The 15251-nt window shown below is 43.2% G+C and overlaps 2 protein-coding genes across 3 annotated transcripts; one reads left to right on the forward strand and one right to left on the reverse strand.

Moving 5' to 3' along the window:
- Window positions 1-760: 760 nt before the first annotated feature.
- phb (prohibitin) lies at window positions 761-4470 on the reverse strand. Its single transcript, XM_041062561.1, has 7 exons — window positions 4403-4470; window positions 3784-3877; window positions 2639-2800; window positions 2322-2464; window positions 2089-2205; window positions 1900-1995; window positions 761-1773 (listed from the first exon to the last, which is right to left on the reverse strand). Exons 2-7 carry the CDS (start codon window positions 3866-3868, stop codon window positions 1561-1563), a joined length of 816 nt encoding a protein of 271 aa, XP_040918495.1. The 5' UTR covers window positions 3869-3877; window positions 4403-4470; the 3' UTR covers window positions 761-1560.
- Window positions 4471-5096: 626 nt separating this feature from the next.
- Window positions 5097-10876, forward strand: si:busm1-163l24.3. 2 transcript variants are annotated; one of them, XM_041062527.1, is made up of 6 exons: window positions 5097-5210; window positions 6213-6396; window positions 6764-6867; window positions 6965-9721; window positions 10321-10529; window positions 10620-10876. In XM_041062527.1, the coding sequence occupies exons 2-6, from the start codon at window positions 6213-6215 to the stop codon at window positions 10690-10692; spliced, it is 3327 nt and encodes a 1108-aa protein (XP_040918461.1). In that variant the 5' UTR covers window positions 5097-5210; the 3' UTR covers window positions 10693-10876. The 2 variants fall into 2 exon arrangements, with proteins under 2 accessions (XP_040918461.1, XP_040918462.1); XM_041062528.1 differs by having other exon boundaries at window positions 5133-5210; window positions 6210-6396.
- The last annotated feature ends 4375 nt before the right edge of the window (window positions 10877-15251 follow it).

The following is a 15251-nucleotide window of genomic DNA, read 5'->3' on the forward strand; positions in this document are numbered from 1 at the left end:
TTAAGCTGCAACCAAAAGTTTCATTAACAGTACATCTGACATTATTATTATTATTATTATTACGCCAATATTATTTTCTTTAATAATCACCAATTAATAATATATAATTGCCCATCATTATTCCCTTAAGGGGAATTATGAATGATGTTCAAACTGTAAAACCAGGAAATGTTCAGATTTCAGAGGCTGGTACCAGTGAATTACTGGCATTGCAGTATCCTGAATCATTGTTCATTATTTTTTGACCTAATCTTTTATGTTCTGCCAGAATTCCTGTAATACCAGACAATCCCAGAAAACACGGTGTTGGGTTTTTAACATTAAGTGTTTTGATGATGGAAAATGATAAAAACCCTCCACAACAATTCATAGCACAAAGGTTTCAAAATTAATAACAAATCTGAATTGCAGTCACTTAAATCTCAACCATGCTTCTAAAATTTGCTTCACTAATCAATGACATTTCATCTCGACCAGCCATTTTTCAAGATACATCATCACTACAAAACTGAAATGTTCATTCTGACATTAAAGCTACCAGTGAAAGATAAACTTTTATATTTTTTTTTTAAATATTTTTGAAATGTCATGCTGGAGCAGTTGTTAAGCAAACAGCGAACAGTGCAACTGACTGATTCTCTGCTTTGATCAAGAAGAGGACGTAATTATGAAGCGCCCTCATGTGGTGACAACTATAATTACACTAAGTTGGAAACGCTGTACAAGCGGAGGCCTCTAACAACAAGTGTGACCACTGGGAGGTAGAAAGACAATTTTATTGTTAAGTTGAGCCATTTCTGAAAAACGGGGCTTATACTGTCTCCACACAAACTAAAGACACAGCGATGACAGTAGAGAATGAGGGATCATCATCTACTTTCTGACAGGCACGTTCCAATTGACCAGGGGTGGCAATATCATTTATGAAGACAATTTGCTAGAAAGCAGTTGTATTTCAGAATTTTTTATCCATCTATCAAGTCAGAACACACAGAGAATTTAATTCAAATGCATAAACCATCTCTCGTCAGTTGTGTCTTATAGTGTGAATCCAAAGTAGAGGCTTTTTTTTTTACAGATTTGAATATAGTGACACAATTTGATGAAACTTTCCAACACAACAATAACAGAGTATTAGCATCTATCATTCACAATTATTCATATTAACTCTTGAAGGAATCACTCTGTATCTTTGCACACATGAAGTGCTCAGGATCTGAAACAACTTAGCAAAGACAAATCTTTAGAGAATTTACTGCATTGTCAATTCTTCTCAAAAACAAAGTACTATATGTATAGGTTACCACATATGGAGCGATCAACCCCTCTCCACGTCTTTACACATGGGTGGACTTCATAAATGTATCCATCTCAGACCTCTCACTTTGTCTCCAACCATGCTACTATCAGCAGAGCCCAGTCCAGAGTTGGTCAGAGAAAGAGTGGGAGGAATGTGTGTGTGAAGTTGGGAGAGTCCTTTACTGAATCCTTCAACCACCCCTTCCGCGGCCCCGTGTAATGGGTGGAGACAGCAAGAGGTGGACATGGGGTGAGATGTCATCACTGGGGTAACTGCAGCAGTGTGCCCTGTCCTGAGGGTAGGTAAGTGACGTTGCGGGAGCGTGAGAGCTGGAAAGCGATGTCCTCGGCTGCCTCCAGCTTACGCAGCTCCACCAGACCATCGCCAGCCTCCATTAGGGAGTTGGCAATGAGCAAGGCAGCTTGAGAGTCTCCCTCTGCTGAGATGATGGCAGCCTGCTTCTGTTGCTCTGCCTAAAAGGATAAAAAGATTACTCTGATTGGGCCTTGCACCTTTCTCCCCCAGAGACTCTATACAAAGTTTTGAATGCACATGTAGTCTCAGGATAACTGGGATGATCTGTATGTTAAAAATAATACCTTCTCTACAACAAAACGGGCCCTCTCAGCCTCCTGCTGGGCCACTTGTTTCATCTCAACAGCCTCTGTGAACTCCTTGCCGAAGGTCAAGTGTGTCTGAAAGAGCAAAATACAGTTGTTTCCCCCAGTTAAAATCCAACCAAAAATACAAACTGGACATTGCTGCAAAATTTGCCTACAGCTTCATACCAGCGAAACGTCATCCAAGATGAGGCCGAAGGTGGAGGCTCTTTCTGTAAGGTCCTCACTGACCTGCCGAGACACAAGCTCTCTCTGGGTGATGAGCTCACCAGCATCAAACCGAGCCTGTGAGGAAAAGACACACACAGTAGTTTGTGACTCCATTTATCTGCTGATTCAAAAAAAAAAAAAAACAACTTCCATTTGTTTATTTGTTACCCCTCTTTTTGACTGACACTCACCACTACAGCCTTCAAGACCTCTGTGGTGATAGATGGTAGCACCCTCTCATCATAGTCCTCACCAATACTGGTGAAAATGCGAGGCAGCTGGCCGGTCACCGGCCGGAAGAGGATACGCAACGTGATGTTTACATTCTGCAGATCTGTGGAGTAAATGGTTTAAGAGTAACTCATACTGCGCACATTAGCCTACAGTAAAAAAAAAAAAAGTTTCTATCTTATGTAATAATAAAAAAAGCTAGTTGTATCCTCAAAACAACCCATACAGTCTACTGATTTTTGAGACAGCTGAACAACAGCTCTGTTTATAGATGTACCTTTGCTGCCTGTGATGACAGGCACGTTGCGTGGACGGGAACGGCAATCAAAGATGATAGGTTTCTGAACCCAGGGAATGAGGAAGTGGGTCCCTTCACCAACAACAGCATCTTGCACTCCTCTGAACCTGTCAAATATCACAGCCCGGTGCCCTGCATCAACTGTGGAAAGATGGGTAGTTATTCTCTCTGCCAAAAGGTTTGTGTATACAACTTAAAAGATTTTATAGTTTACAGCTGTCAAATGTTTTGTTAAGAAGGTTTCAAATCATATGAATTACATTGCATTGCAGAAGAGCTACATGGCTGCTGAGTTATTACTGGCATATCTTAAGAAACATTCATCAATTGTACCACACTAACACAGCATTAAGAAACATTCTGCAAATACAAAAGTCACAAACACATCGATTAATTGTAAACAACAACAGATCTGAGTTAAGACATAGTAGAGGCTTCCAGAGGACACTGAACACGCCAGTGATTACTCAGGGTAAGTAATGCGTGTAGTCACGTAATGTAAGCGTGTAGTCACTACCTACAATGCTTGAAGAGTGAATAGTAATTAGTTTTTTTGCTGCCACTAACTAGAATGATTTTCTTGATCAACTGTTCAGTCTAGAAAATGAAAAAACAACAGCTGCAAGGTGATGTCTTCCAAGAGCTTGTTTTGACAAACACTCCAACCCAAGATAAATCAAAAATATTTAGTTTACCATCAAATATAGCTTCAGCCAAAGACTTTCATTATCAATCAATCTACATATATATATTTTTTGGTTGTTTGGTCTATGAAAGGTCATAAAACATTTGTCAAAAATATCCCATCATTTTGTTTGCCCAATAAAATATGTGACATGAGATTAAGAAAAGCAACAAATCCTCTCTGGAATTATAAAGCGTTTGATATTATTTCACTATTTATGGGAAAAATAATAATAATAAAAGAAAAAATATTACATGTAGAAATATTTTTTCCCTGTCACTCAATTAATTGACTAATCGTTTAAGATTCGCAATTGAACAAGAAAAAGCAGCAAATCTGTACGTTTGAGCCTGCAAATATTGGTATTTTTGCTTGAAGATGGCTGAGAAAATTAATTTGCTTAACTGATGTATGAGGCGTGCAACTGACCAGCACTCACCATTGAACAGAGCAGAGTTCACAACACCTCCACCGATGGCGAGGGCCAGCCCCAACTTCCCAATAGACTCGAACAGCTTGGCCATGACAGCAACCTACAGGCCATTTAAGACGAAACAAGGGGTTAAACAATTGGGACACATTCACAACATTACTCCAACGCATTGTAAACTACTTAAGCTTTGTGGTGATCTTTGGAAAGCAAGGTTAAATCCCTCTTTTCCAATAACAGTTGGCTTTGGCCTTGGGCTGAGTGATGCCAAGGCTGAGGGTGTTAGCACACTAGTTAGCATTAGCTCACCAGCTAGCTGAGAACTAAGGTCGATGGCAGGTTTAGCTGACTAAACCGAGCAACGTAGCTAAGGGTTTACGACTCGTAAAATAAAACCCGTAAAACATGAGAGATATATTACAATGATAATAAAGCCTGTGTCGGCCGAATGCAAATAGCACGCCGGGTACGCATGCTACCTCTCGCGGATGGACTTACTCAATACTCGTGATGTAACGTTATTTATAGATAACACATACAACTAACGTCTCCGCTTCCCGTTGTAATTATTGCTATGCACACGCTTTTCCAATACAAGTAAACATTTTCGCCGTGTGTCATAACTCACCACGGTTTCTTGCAGATGTCTGTGACCTCCACCGGACACGACGTATAACACATGAAATATCTGCGCTACAGCGCCTGCGCATTGCATGAAGCAACGTAGCTTCTGATTGGACTAGTGAGACACGTTTCTTCTTCTACGGTGACAACTGGTGACGCATTCAATGTACTGATGCATTAGTGCCATCTACTGTTTTTGGAGTCTGGGTGCACCTCACATGATCGAAGGATTAATTGATTGAATCAACAAATCGGTAGAAAATCGTAGCCCTAAGTCACTCAGTATCCACGAGCAGCCTACTGTAGCGCTTTTAGCTTTAATTTCACACTTTCGGTCCCATATATTTTTCTATCTTTCTGTAAGGTCTGAGTCTGTAATCATGTCCCAGCCATGAGTCTGTCAGACAGATGTAGTGGAGTGAAAAGTACAAAATTTCCCTCTCAAATGTAGAGGACTAGATCTATAAAGTAACAGAAATTGGAAATTTTCGAGTAAAGTATATGGTATTCGAGGGAATGTACTTTCTTCGTTCCACGACTGGATGTGACCGGAGAAACCAGTCGGGGCTGCCGCATACACCTGCACACACACACACACACACACACACACACACACACAACCCTCCCACGTATTTATATATAGTCCAGTGTATATAGTATGTTGTGTGTAGGATAGGACGGCACTTGGTCGCCCCCTCGCGCTGTTGTGCCAAATCACACAACAGCTTGTAGTTTCACTTTTCTTCCATGGCTTGTAAAGTGTGACGGTCTTTGAAAAGATAGAGAGCGAACGCCCGTGAAACGTTTGCAAGGTCAGTAATAACGACAAATCGGACAGATGTTTTAGGACAGATAGTAATAGTGTCAGGCACGAACACACGATCCGTCGATCGGGCGATTGGCAGATTGTCAGTTTAGATGTGTTTGATTTTTTTTCCACTTCCTTGACACTAAGCTCTGCAATGTGGCTTTCTCTCCAGCGTCTAGATACATTTTTTGACATCCGGTAAAAGTAAACATTCAACATTGTTCGCATAGCTCGCAGGTTGTCTGCAGAGTTTACCAAAAGAGTTTAAAATTCAGCAGAATTGATCATAACATTGTAATTGCAAATTGCGTTTGAAAAGCTGCAGCCAGATAATCACAATGCCGCTTTTGAAGTTTATTCTTTGCCAGTTTGTTGCCATCAAGATAGCAGCAAACTGTAGGTGGGAAGGAGGACGAAGGGGCGTTAACTTCATCATCTGTCTCAATCTGCGCTTATAATCAACCGTTCTCACATTTATGCACAAGTTGCACAAGTGGATTTTCACTAAAAGAGGACAACGCATTTTCTTCAACAAGACAGTGTAAATATTATCAGGTCTTGCAGCATTGGGTCAGATATCAGCCATCAAAGCTTGTCATAGTCTTATCCTACCAACGTTATATATAACCAGCTTCAGAGGAACTGGAGGGGACACCTCAATAAATTTGAGATTGACAATTATTTGCTCAGAATTTCAGTTGAAAAAAGTCATTGGTGATGGCAGTGGAAATGGAAATTTTTGGGTATGTTGATGTAGTGTCCTAGTAACGCCCAATAGATGGAGTTATATTATCAAATATATCTCCCTTCCTCTTTGCAAGGGTGGGGTCTTTGCATGGCTGCCTGATTCTAACATTAGCAGCTTTCTTAAAGAGGCACTGTGCTTTGGCTTTTTGTCAGCATCATGTTGTCGTTTACTCTCACCATTCCTGCAGACTCGTGATATTTTTGTGTTGCTGTCTTGCAACTATCTCCCTCACACTGGCGATTGTGTTTCTCCCAGCAGATGGCAGAGAGGGGCAGGACCGTGAGGGTGAGTGGTCTGCCCACAGACATCGAGGATGACAGACTGAAAGACAAGCTAGTTATCTACTTCCTGAGAGCCAAGAATGGAGGAGGGGAAATAGACTGTGTCACTATTGTCAAGGCAACGCCTGTCTCTGCCCTCATCACCTTCGAGGACAGCGAAGGTCAGTGGGGTCAGGGTGTGTGCATGTCTGTGCATATGAAGTGTGTGTGTGTTAGGGGGGACTCTGAATAATTAATTGAGTCTATCAGGGACATGATGGTGTAAAAACTATATTAACCATATGGTCACACAGGTTCCACAGTGCAGCATAAAATACTACTTAACTTTCACTCCAAAGACTCCAAAATTTAGTTGCAGTGATTTGCAAAGTAGTAGTGAGGTATTGCACTTTGTTGGCTGTCACCAGTGATTTACACTGAGCTGGAACGTTGGCATGCAAGTCAATGTAATGGCCAATGGTAAAAGCGCTTAGTCAGGATGCCTCACAGACTGAGATTGATTTCCCTCTGGTGACCCCTCTCACACAGTGGCACAGAGAGTTATTCAGCAGAGCCGGCACATTCTGGAAGTGGACGGGAAGAAGTATGAACTGATCGTAACTGAGCATCATGAAAGCCTGGACCCAGACAAGGTATGTTCAACTAGAATGTAGGAAAATGTGTAAGCAAATATTTAAGGTCCAGCACAATCCATGCATGTGTGTTGTCTCTCTTCTTCCATAATGACAGGTTATCCCAAGTTTATTAGCAACTGTCAACTACAGCCAGCTTCCTGGGGGAATATCGGCATTGAAAAACCTCCATAAGAGCCACCCTGATGTCCAGATCAACTATGATGGGGAGTTCTGTACATTGTGTGGCACCTACTCAAAAGTCCAGGCTGCCTTGGCTCAGTTACTTGTCTATCCTGGAGACCCACAATCAAAAGAAAACCAAGACTCAGGGCAACCTGCCCCCAGTGGCTCCAGGTCTGCACAGACAGCAAAGACGTTTCATACTCGGGGGTCAGACGATCAGAGCCGGAAACCTCATAAGCAAAGAGAACAAATCGAGAACCTTCACACTGGCAGGCCGTCTGATGAGTACAACTCCAGCTCACATAGAGACCTGACACCTAGTGATTATGGCTGGGAAGATGTTGGCCAGATAGAGGGTGCAGATCTGCAGCTTCCTGGGCATCCCACCACACCAGAGGAGGACTTCTCACTAATTTTGGATGCAGACATGTTTCAGTATCTGCAGAAACACTGCAGGAGGGAATACCAGCATATACTCAGTCAGTATGGTGTTGAGGCAGTGGAGATGACAAACCAGGGGTTGACTACTTTGTTTCTGCAGGTTACAACAGGAGTGGAAGAGGGTGGTCAAGAGCAGAAACGACTGGAGTTGGCACGAAAGGCAATAAGTGGGCTTTACCAAGAGAATGAGACCAAGATCCGTCGATCTCAGCTCCCTAAGAATATCCTCCCCTCCAGGGGTGCACTGCAGAGGGCAATAGAGAACTTAAAAGTCAGACTTCCCAAGCTCCTTCTGAATGAAGATGACAGAAACATTTACATCATTGGTAGCAAGAGTGACGTGTCTGAAGCCAAGCAATTCCTCCTGGACCCCGACAAAGTGCGGGATAAAAAAGAGGATGTGGCCAGTCTTCTTAGATATCCTTCATATGCTTCAAGTTCATTAACTCCTGCTGATGAGGTGAGAGTTCCCATCACCATCATGTCCCCCACTGAAAGGCATCTGGATGATAGGACAGATCAGCTGCTGAGGTCAGAGGAGGATGAGAAGAGAGCTGAAGGAGCCAAGAGGTATAAATTAGCAGCTCGGTTTAAGGATTCAGGGCTGGCTGCATTAGGCAATCGACCAAGTGACTTCACCTTACGAGGGCTCTCGTCCTCTAGTAAACAATCGCGTACGGGACCAATGTTAGGGAATGACGTCCTGAAAATCTCCAGAGCAGAATCCCAAAAGACTGGAGGGGACATCTTGTTTAAAAGTGAGGATTCTTTGCATTCATTTGGGTCTGTGCAGAATAAAACCTCCTTGAACTCAAATTCAGTGGATACTCGCCCCAAGAATTTAACATCTCCCCTCAGCACTGCTCGGTCCAGTTTGTCAGGAAGTACTACACTTCCACCTGCAGGGTCTGGATCCAACTTGAAGCGAGCCAGTAGTTTCTCAGGAACACCTCAGCAGAAGGCTCAGGTTATGAGTCAGAAGAGTCACGACGACTCCAGCAAGTCCACAGTCACATCCAGGGGCCGGTCTTCCAGCTTCAGTACCTCAACAGGGAGGGACAAGCGGGAAGTCTTTAATGCAGAAATTACAGTTTCTCGGGTGATGTGGCAGCACATAAAAGAAGCCTACAGGACCCGAGTGGATGACCTGACTTCTGGTGTCCAGATAGAAGAGAGACGGTCTGAAGGTAGTAGCGATATGACTATCACCTTAAAAGCAGGCAACTCATCCAAAGTCAGTTCATGTCAGCAAGGTTTACAGAACCTGGTCGAGTCGGTTAGTGTAGACTTCTCTGTGCAGGAGATGCTCTTGTCAGAGCTGGGTGTCACTGATCCAGCAGATGAAACGTTACTAGCTTGTTGTGCTGAGGTGCAAAGCCACTTCAAGAAAGTCACTATCCAGATTTTGAAGAAGAGCTTATTTCTTTTAGGTCCGAAACAGTTGTGTTCTAAAGTGGGTGCTTCACTGCATGAGGTGTTTTCTGGAGACCTGGCCCAAATACAAGAACAGCGGGACTTCTTAAGCCCCTCTGTCTCCAACTGGTCACCGTCCTCTCGTTTGCAAATGAATGTTTCGAAAAGTACTAGCTTCCACTGTAACAGTAGCCCTCAGGTGATGCTGCAGAGCCAAGCTGAAAGGACTGGTGGTGGCCAGGAAAGGAGCACAAACCGTAGAGGTGACTTACCTGAGACAGAGCTTGTGAATGGATCTAGCCAACTACTGGTGAGGAAAGACCCTGTCATTAAGGAGAAAGTGAAAATCATAGGTTCAGTGGAGGCGGATGGACAGAAGACGGAGACACTCGTCAACCACTCTAGCGCAGGAAATAACAGAAATATAAGACGTGTGAATGGTTATGGGTCAACAACAGCCCGTGCTGATAAGGCCAAGGCCCTTCATAAGAAAGAGAGAACCATGCATTCTACACCAAAGGACAGCATGCAGCAAAGACACGCAGAGATCCAGGACACCCCAGAGGAATCCAGGTCAGGTCAGGGAGACCTTGGGTGCATCTGTGTGTGCGGGGACACTGGGGTGTCAGTGATGAGAACTGAGTGTGGGGCTACTATGTGCTCAAAATGTCTGAATGCAGTGCACGTCCACTGCAGAGTTTGTCACAAGACAGATGCGACACCCCAGGGCATCCAGGGCAAAATGAGCCACTCTAGACTACATCTCAGCCTAGCTGGTCACAGCAAGGACTCCACGATCAAGATCACTTACTGCATTCCTGATGGTATCCAAGGGGTGAGTGGCATACTTAAAACATATTGTGAATGAGAGCTGTTGTATGTAACAGAGAGGCCTTTCTCAGAATGCACTGCAGTGCCTAATAAACTTTCATCTTGGAGACAGCGAATGATGTGGACAAAACAATGACTGTTCACAGTTTTAGGAAAATAATAAAAAAGAATCTGCATTGGTTTTTTTTTATATTTTAACTGCTTTACCACTAAAGGAAAGTAGTAACATTCTGCGCAGCCTCTTTATTATATAGCAGTTAAGTACAGTCCAAAGCTATACATTTGTTTTTAACTTGTGTTCACGCCTACAGGATGTGAAAAAGCATTTAGCTATTCATATATACTGTAGTGCTGCATTTTTACAGTCCAGGAGGTGTTTCTTGGTCCTCCTGAACTTCAAGCACCAGGCAGCACAGGCATGTTTATTGTCAAATGTCATCAAAAGGGCAGCTGTAAATTCTGATCCTCTGTGCAGGGTCACACTATGTGATAAGTGTCACACAGAGCTTTAATAATAGGACTTTGCTCTAGGCTTATACGTGATAATATCTAGAGATTTGTGACTTTGTTTGTGACTGTGTTCTCTATTTTCTGTCCTACCAGAAGGATCACCCATCCCCAGGAAAACCATTTCAAGGAGGGATGTTTGAAGCCTTCCTTCCTGACTGCGAGAAGACAAAGAATCTGCTGCCCAGGCTGGAGAAAGCTTTCCGGCAGGGACTCACCTTCACAGTGACGGGCAAAGACGCAGGGGCCAGGGTCACCTGGGACTGCATCCCACACAAGACTAGCCTACAGGGAGGCAAATCAGGGTGAGTGAAGCCAGTGTCAATGCAGAATGAAAGGTCACAAACACTAGTCCGTGAATCTGAGATGATCTGTCTTCTTTTTGTGTCTCTCAGGAATGGTTACCCAGATTCCAATTACTTGACTCGCTTGTCTCAGATCTTGGCCTTCTATGGGATTGAAGACTGACCAGCCAAATCAGCCAAAGCATAATTTTAAAAAGAACAGCAACTAAGGAGTAGTTTTGTTCACTTAATTGATTTATAATGTCTGATGTTGTATATAAAAATTTATATATATATAAAAAAAAAAAATATAATAATAGAGTTATAGTTCTCATTGCAGCTAGGTTGGACTTTTAAAATTTTAAACCTGCCTCCCGGTTGCTTTCTTTAAGACAGACGATTTGAGTTATAATTTTTCAAAATGTGTGTAAGTGACAAATGTGACCAGCCACCATGTCTTGTGGTTTGTGGCCATTCATTATTTCAAATAACATTCCTGAACATTCTTACTTAACATTTTGTACTGTATAGTGTGCACTGTACTGTATAGATGTACATTTTATAATAAGGAAACAGGTTGTACAATCAGTGACTTTGTAAAAATCTGTCTTTGCTTCTTTTCTGTTTTATTCAGAATGGGCACAGAAATTAAAAAAAAAAAAATCACATCTCCTGATGTTTTTGTTATGCTTTTTTTATTAGTCCTGGAAAACATGTAAGGCATATGGTAACATTACACACTGAAGCGTTACAAGCTCTAGAGGCCATGTGGACAACATGGCACCACGCAGTAAACCCAGAGTCAAGCACAGAAGCAGCATCAATTCAAAGGGTTTAAAAAACAAAGTCGAGACAAGAAGAGTGTTTGCAACCAGGAAAAAAAACAACACAAGGAAGGACAGAATGGAGGAGTACTAGCTTAGAAATCAACCTGTTGGGTATGCCTTGTAGAAAATGATCAGTGGTGACTGAACTCTAACAGGAGGTTTGTAGCGGGATGGATGTGACGCGCGTTTCTGAAGCATTCCCAGAGATAGGTTAAGGTGTATCATGAAAGTACCAGCTGGCCATGACAGTGCCCATGCTGAAGATGAGGACAGGGAGTCAGGTGGCACAGGGGGCAGTGGATTGGCTTCAGTTGGCAGCTTGATACGACTGGAAGGGCTTTCTCCTCCCCGACACCACACCACTACATGACTACTAAACTAACGTGGAAAGAGACGGCGAACTGTACATACACACATGCCTTATTTTCGGGTTGACTAAACATGCATCCTAGTACTGTACACGACAAGCCCAGCCAGGTTGTACTTTCTTAGCATCTCTGCAATGTTGCTGTGATGTTGCTGCATTGCAAAACCTTCAAAACGACTGCTAAGGAAACAATAGCTGCAGGCAGATGTGGTTGTTTGGGTTCTCAGTGAGGATGAGTGAACACAGTGGCTCTGCATTTGGAAATGACCCGCTGACAGAGCCTCTCCTTTTGACTCGCAAATACTAAAGCTTACATCAAACATGGACGGCGTGAAGGAAAACCGGTGTGACAGTTTGTGCAGCAAACTCAATGAAACACAATGACGTTGTGTTTGTTACTAAATGCAAAACTAAGTGGTTTCTTACATGAAGAAAACTGCTGTTTGGAATGACCTGAGAAACCATATAAAAGAGAAAGAAATTCACCTCAAAGCTGAACGGTGGGTGCCTGTGAGGGACTTCAGTTACACAAGCCAAGACAGACAGAAGAGTAACTATTGGAAATACTACACTCATTGTCTTAGTGCGTTTTTCATACCTAAAACTACGAGTGTTACTTAGTAATATCAAATCTAAAACTGCAAATGTTCAGAAAATTACCACTTTGATTATTTTTACTTTGAAACACTGTTTTTCTCCCGTGTATCTCTGAGTTGCTAAGTACTCTTGCATAAGTGTCTGGAATGACTGGGAAACCATTTCAAGATGACATACATTGCAGCTTCACCATGATGGAAAAGCTCTCAGGCTGCAGGCCAAAGTAGAAAGGGGTGGGCTTGAGTTTAACCAACAGATCCAGTTGAACCCCAACCCCAGACATGAAACACCCGCCCCACTGATTGAGTTCATCTCAAAGGCATCTTAGCTCAAATGAACCAAGCGGAAAATGTTGAAAGAAAAAAAATATATAATCTGTTTTCCACATGCTGATGAATGCATGCAATTTCAAATTCCAGATGTCAGAGTAGTGTTTTATTTGCAACGAACGTGAGTGGAGACAGAGGAGGGGGTGAAATGGAGTTTTGGCTGGCTGCTGCTGCTGGACTGCGACTGTTGCACCGGCCAAGAAGCTGCACGGATGCAGCACAGGAAAAGAGGAACGATTCTAATAATCCTTGAGTGAACTGAAATCAGCTGTAAAGCGGAAATGTTGTGTCTGGGGCAGGCCAGGGCTGAGCTATGATCAGCCAATAAGCTGGGGTTTCATGCAGCTGTGTTACAGTATTGGCATCCCTGCACAGCTGTGTGAAAACATCTGCTCCCTCACTTGCTATACAAGCCATTTGGAAACAAACCGAAAGAAACAGAAATCTATAGAGAGGAATACCATGGAACTTTGGATCTGGAGGAATTTTGCCATTACTGTGAATCTATATTTCTTTTGGTGGAGTTTTGAACCTTAAATGCACCTTGTCCAGGTCCTTCTCACTGTGACACTGATGTTATGGTTGTAAACACGTAGGAGGAATCAACCTGTTGTGGTCGACGTGACGTAAGAGCTGGTAAAACACAGTGAAAAGGATATAAATATGGAGGGAGGCGCCTCGGACTGAGGTAAGCTGTGTGCATGGAGAGAGGCACAGTGCAGGCCTACGCTTGAGCAAGACTCCAACCAATCGAAAACTACAAATTGTGTTAAACCTTTTGTAAACTGTAGCAGAAATTCTGTCAGCACCCATGAGCATTTGGGATACAAATCTGACACACCGACAACTCTTCTGTATTTTCATTTTTCTTCAAGGTTGACGGAAATGCATCCAAAAACAGACTTTTCTTCATATTGTTGTTTTATGCACTGTTAATATTCAAAGCATTGACAGAGGAATATACATACAATTTGGCACACATGGTTTTGGACCAACAGAAAGACTTCATCACATTTAAAAGGAGTGCAGGCTGGCAGGTCCCCACGTAAAGAGTATGAGCTTTGAACTTTAAACCCTTGGATAACAAAACAAACAAACAAACAAAAATATAAAGGTAAATTAAAATAACATATTAAGTAAAACATCCTTTTTTTTCTTTTTTTCTTTTTTAAAACTGAAGCGTTTGTTTCTCACATGGCACTCGGAACAGAAGCACCGTCCACAGGTTCACAAAGGGAGCCCAGCAGATTAGAACAGAACACTAACCAGAGGCTGACGGGACACAGTCACTCCCCACACCAACGTGGCCGTCACACTCCAGCCCAGTTCACTCGGCCCTGCTCCATATTTTACTTCCCACAGTCAAGGATGGATGAATGCTTTGATTTTAGCTGCCACCCGGGAGAAGTTGGCCTGGACAGGGACTGGCAAGCTGAAAATGAGCGGACCTTTACATGAGTGTGTGTTTCAATATGTGTGTGTGTGTGTATGTGTGTGCCACCTGTGCTTTCAGTGAGCTACACTGGGAGTGGATGATGGGAAACAGGCTGCAAACCTGGAGCAGAATCAAAGCCTGCGTGGGACTGGAGTGCGACTGCCATGCTTGTAAGTGCATTAAGATCAGCGAGCAGAGTGCAAAATACTAATACCAACTGTCCTCATAACACAGGCCTCTTATCAGACAGGGAGAGAGATAGAGTAAGAAGGGAGGGTTGGGTCGGAGCTACATAATACTGTAGCAGAGCAGTGTGAGGGGGGAAATGTCGCAGGGGGGAAGGTTGGGTGCTTTTAAAACCTGACAAACGACCTGAGGACACACACATCTTCACACACAATGGCACACCACACACAGCACATGAGGGAGGCCACTCATGCTAACACAACAACTTTTTTCTTTTCTTTTTTTTTTTTTTTTTTAAACATTTTGTTTTTTACAAAGTCACTAGTCACCATCTGAGTCTCAACACTGAGGCCGGGCTCACAGACAGGCTGAGGGGCGGGCAGGTAGATAAATGTACAGGGTTTAAGACTTGATATCCACCTACATGAAAGATTTAGAGTCCACCCAGTGGGATTTGCCATGAAAAACACTAAGGATTATATAGACTTCTAACGTGACACCAGCCAGACAAAATTCATACTGGCCATTAGGGGGAGCGGTGTGCTGTTTTTAGCCCACATACTGCTAATGGCACACATTGTCAATACTAGATTTAAATTTCAGACCGGTTTGAAAACAACAAAACAGTCGGGTGGCGCAACACTAACAACCTTGTGACACTGCTTCACCTCCACCATTTAATCATCTGATATTCTCAACATGTTTTACACCTGTTGAAATACTGGTCCACAGCACCGACTGTTGGCACATACAGAGTTGGAGAGGCAGAAAAGAGAGAGACACAGGGAGAGGGAGTCAGAGAAACAAACCACAGTGCCATCTCTGACGAGCCTGACGCCTGTTGCTATGCCGACCATAGAGAGGGAAATGGAAAGAGGAGGGAGAGAGTAGAGAGAAGGAGGGGAGGCAAAGTATGGACGCCAGCTTGAATTGAATTCTCCTCTCTCAGGTCAGGGTGATCGACAGGCGAGCGGCCGCTGTGAAAGGAGCAGAATGCCATGG

This window comes from Toxotes jaculatrix, chromosome 18 (genome assembly GCF_017976425.1).
Source record: "Toxotes jaculatrix isolate fToxJac2 chromosome 18, fToxJac2.pri, whole genome shotgun sequence".
In the NCBI taxonomy this organism is placed as follows: Eukaryota; Metazoa; Chordata; class Actinopteri; family Toxotidae; genus Toxotes; species Toxotes jaculatrix.

Bases quoted from the DNA above. Each gene is read 5' to 3' on its own strand.
- phb (XM_041062561.1), bottom strand. From the start codon at position 3,868: ATGGCCAAGCTGTTCGAGTCTATTGGGAAGTTGGGGCTGGCCCTCGCC. The intron at 1,996-2,088 runs GTATGAAGCTGT...TTGCTCTTTCAG, and splicing joins TCTTGGATGACGTTTCGCTG to ACACACTTGACCTTCGGCAA. The intron at 1,774-1,899 runs GTATTATTTTTA...TTATCCTTTTAG, and splicing joins CCCGTTTTGTTGTAGAGAAG to GCAGAGCAACAGAAGCAGGC.
- si:busm1-163l24.3 (XM_041062527.1), top strand. From the start codon at position 6,213: ATGGCAGAGAGGGGCAGGACCGTGAGGGTGAGTGGTCTGCCCACAGAC. The intron at 6,397-6,763 runs GTCAGTGGGGTC...CCTCTCACACAG, and splicing joins CACCTTCGAGGACAGCGAAG to TGGCACAGAGAGTTATTCAG. The intron at 10,530-10,619 runs GTGAGTGAAGCC...TGTGTCTCTCAG, and splicing joins CTACAGGGAGGCAAATCAGG to GAATGGTTACCCAGATTCCA.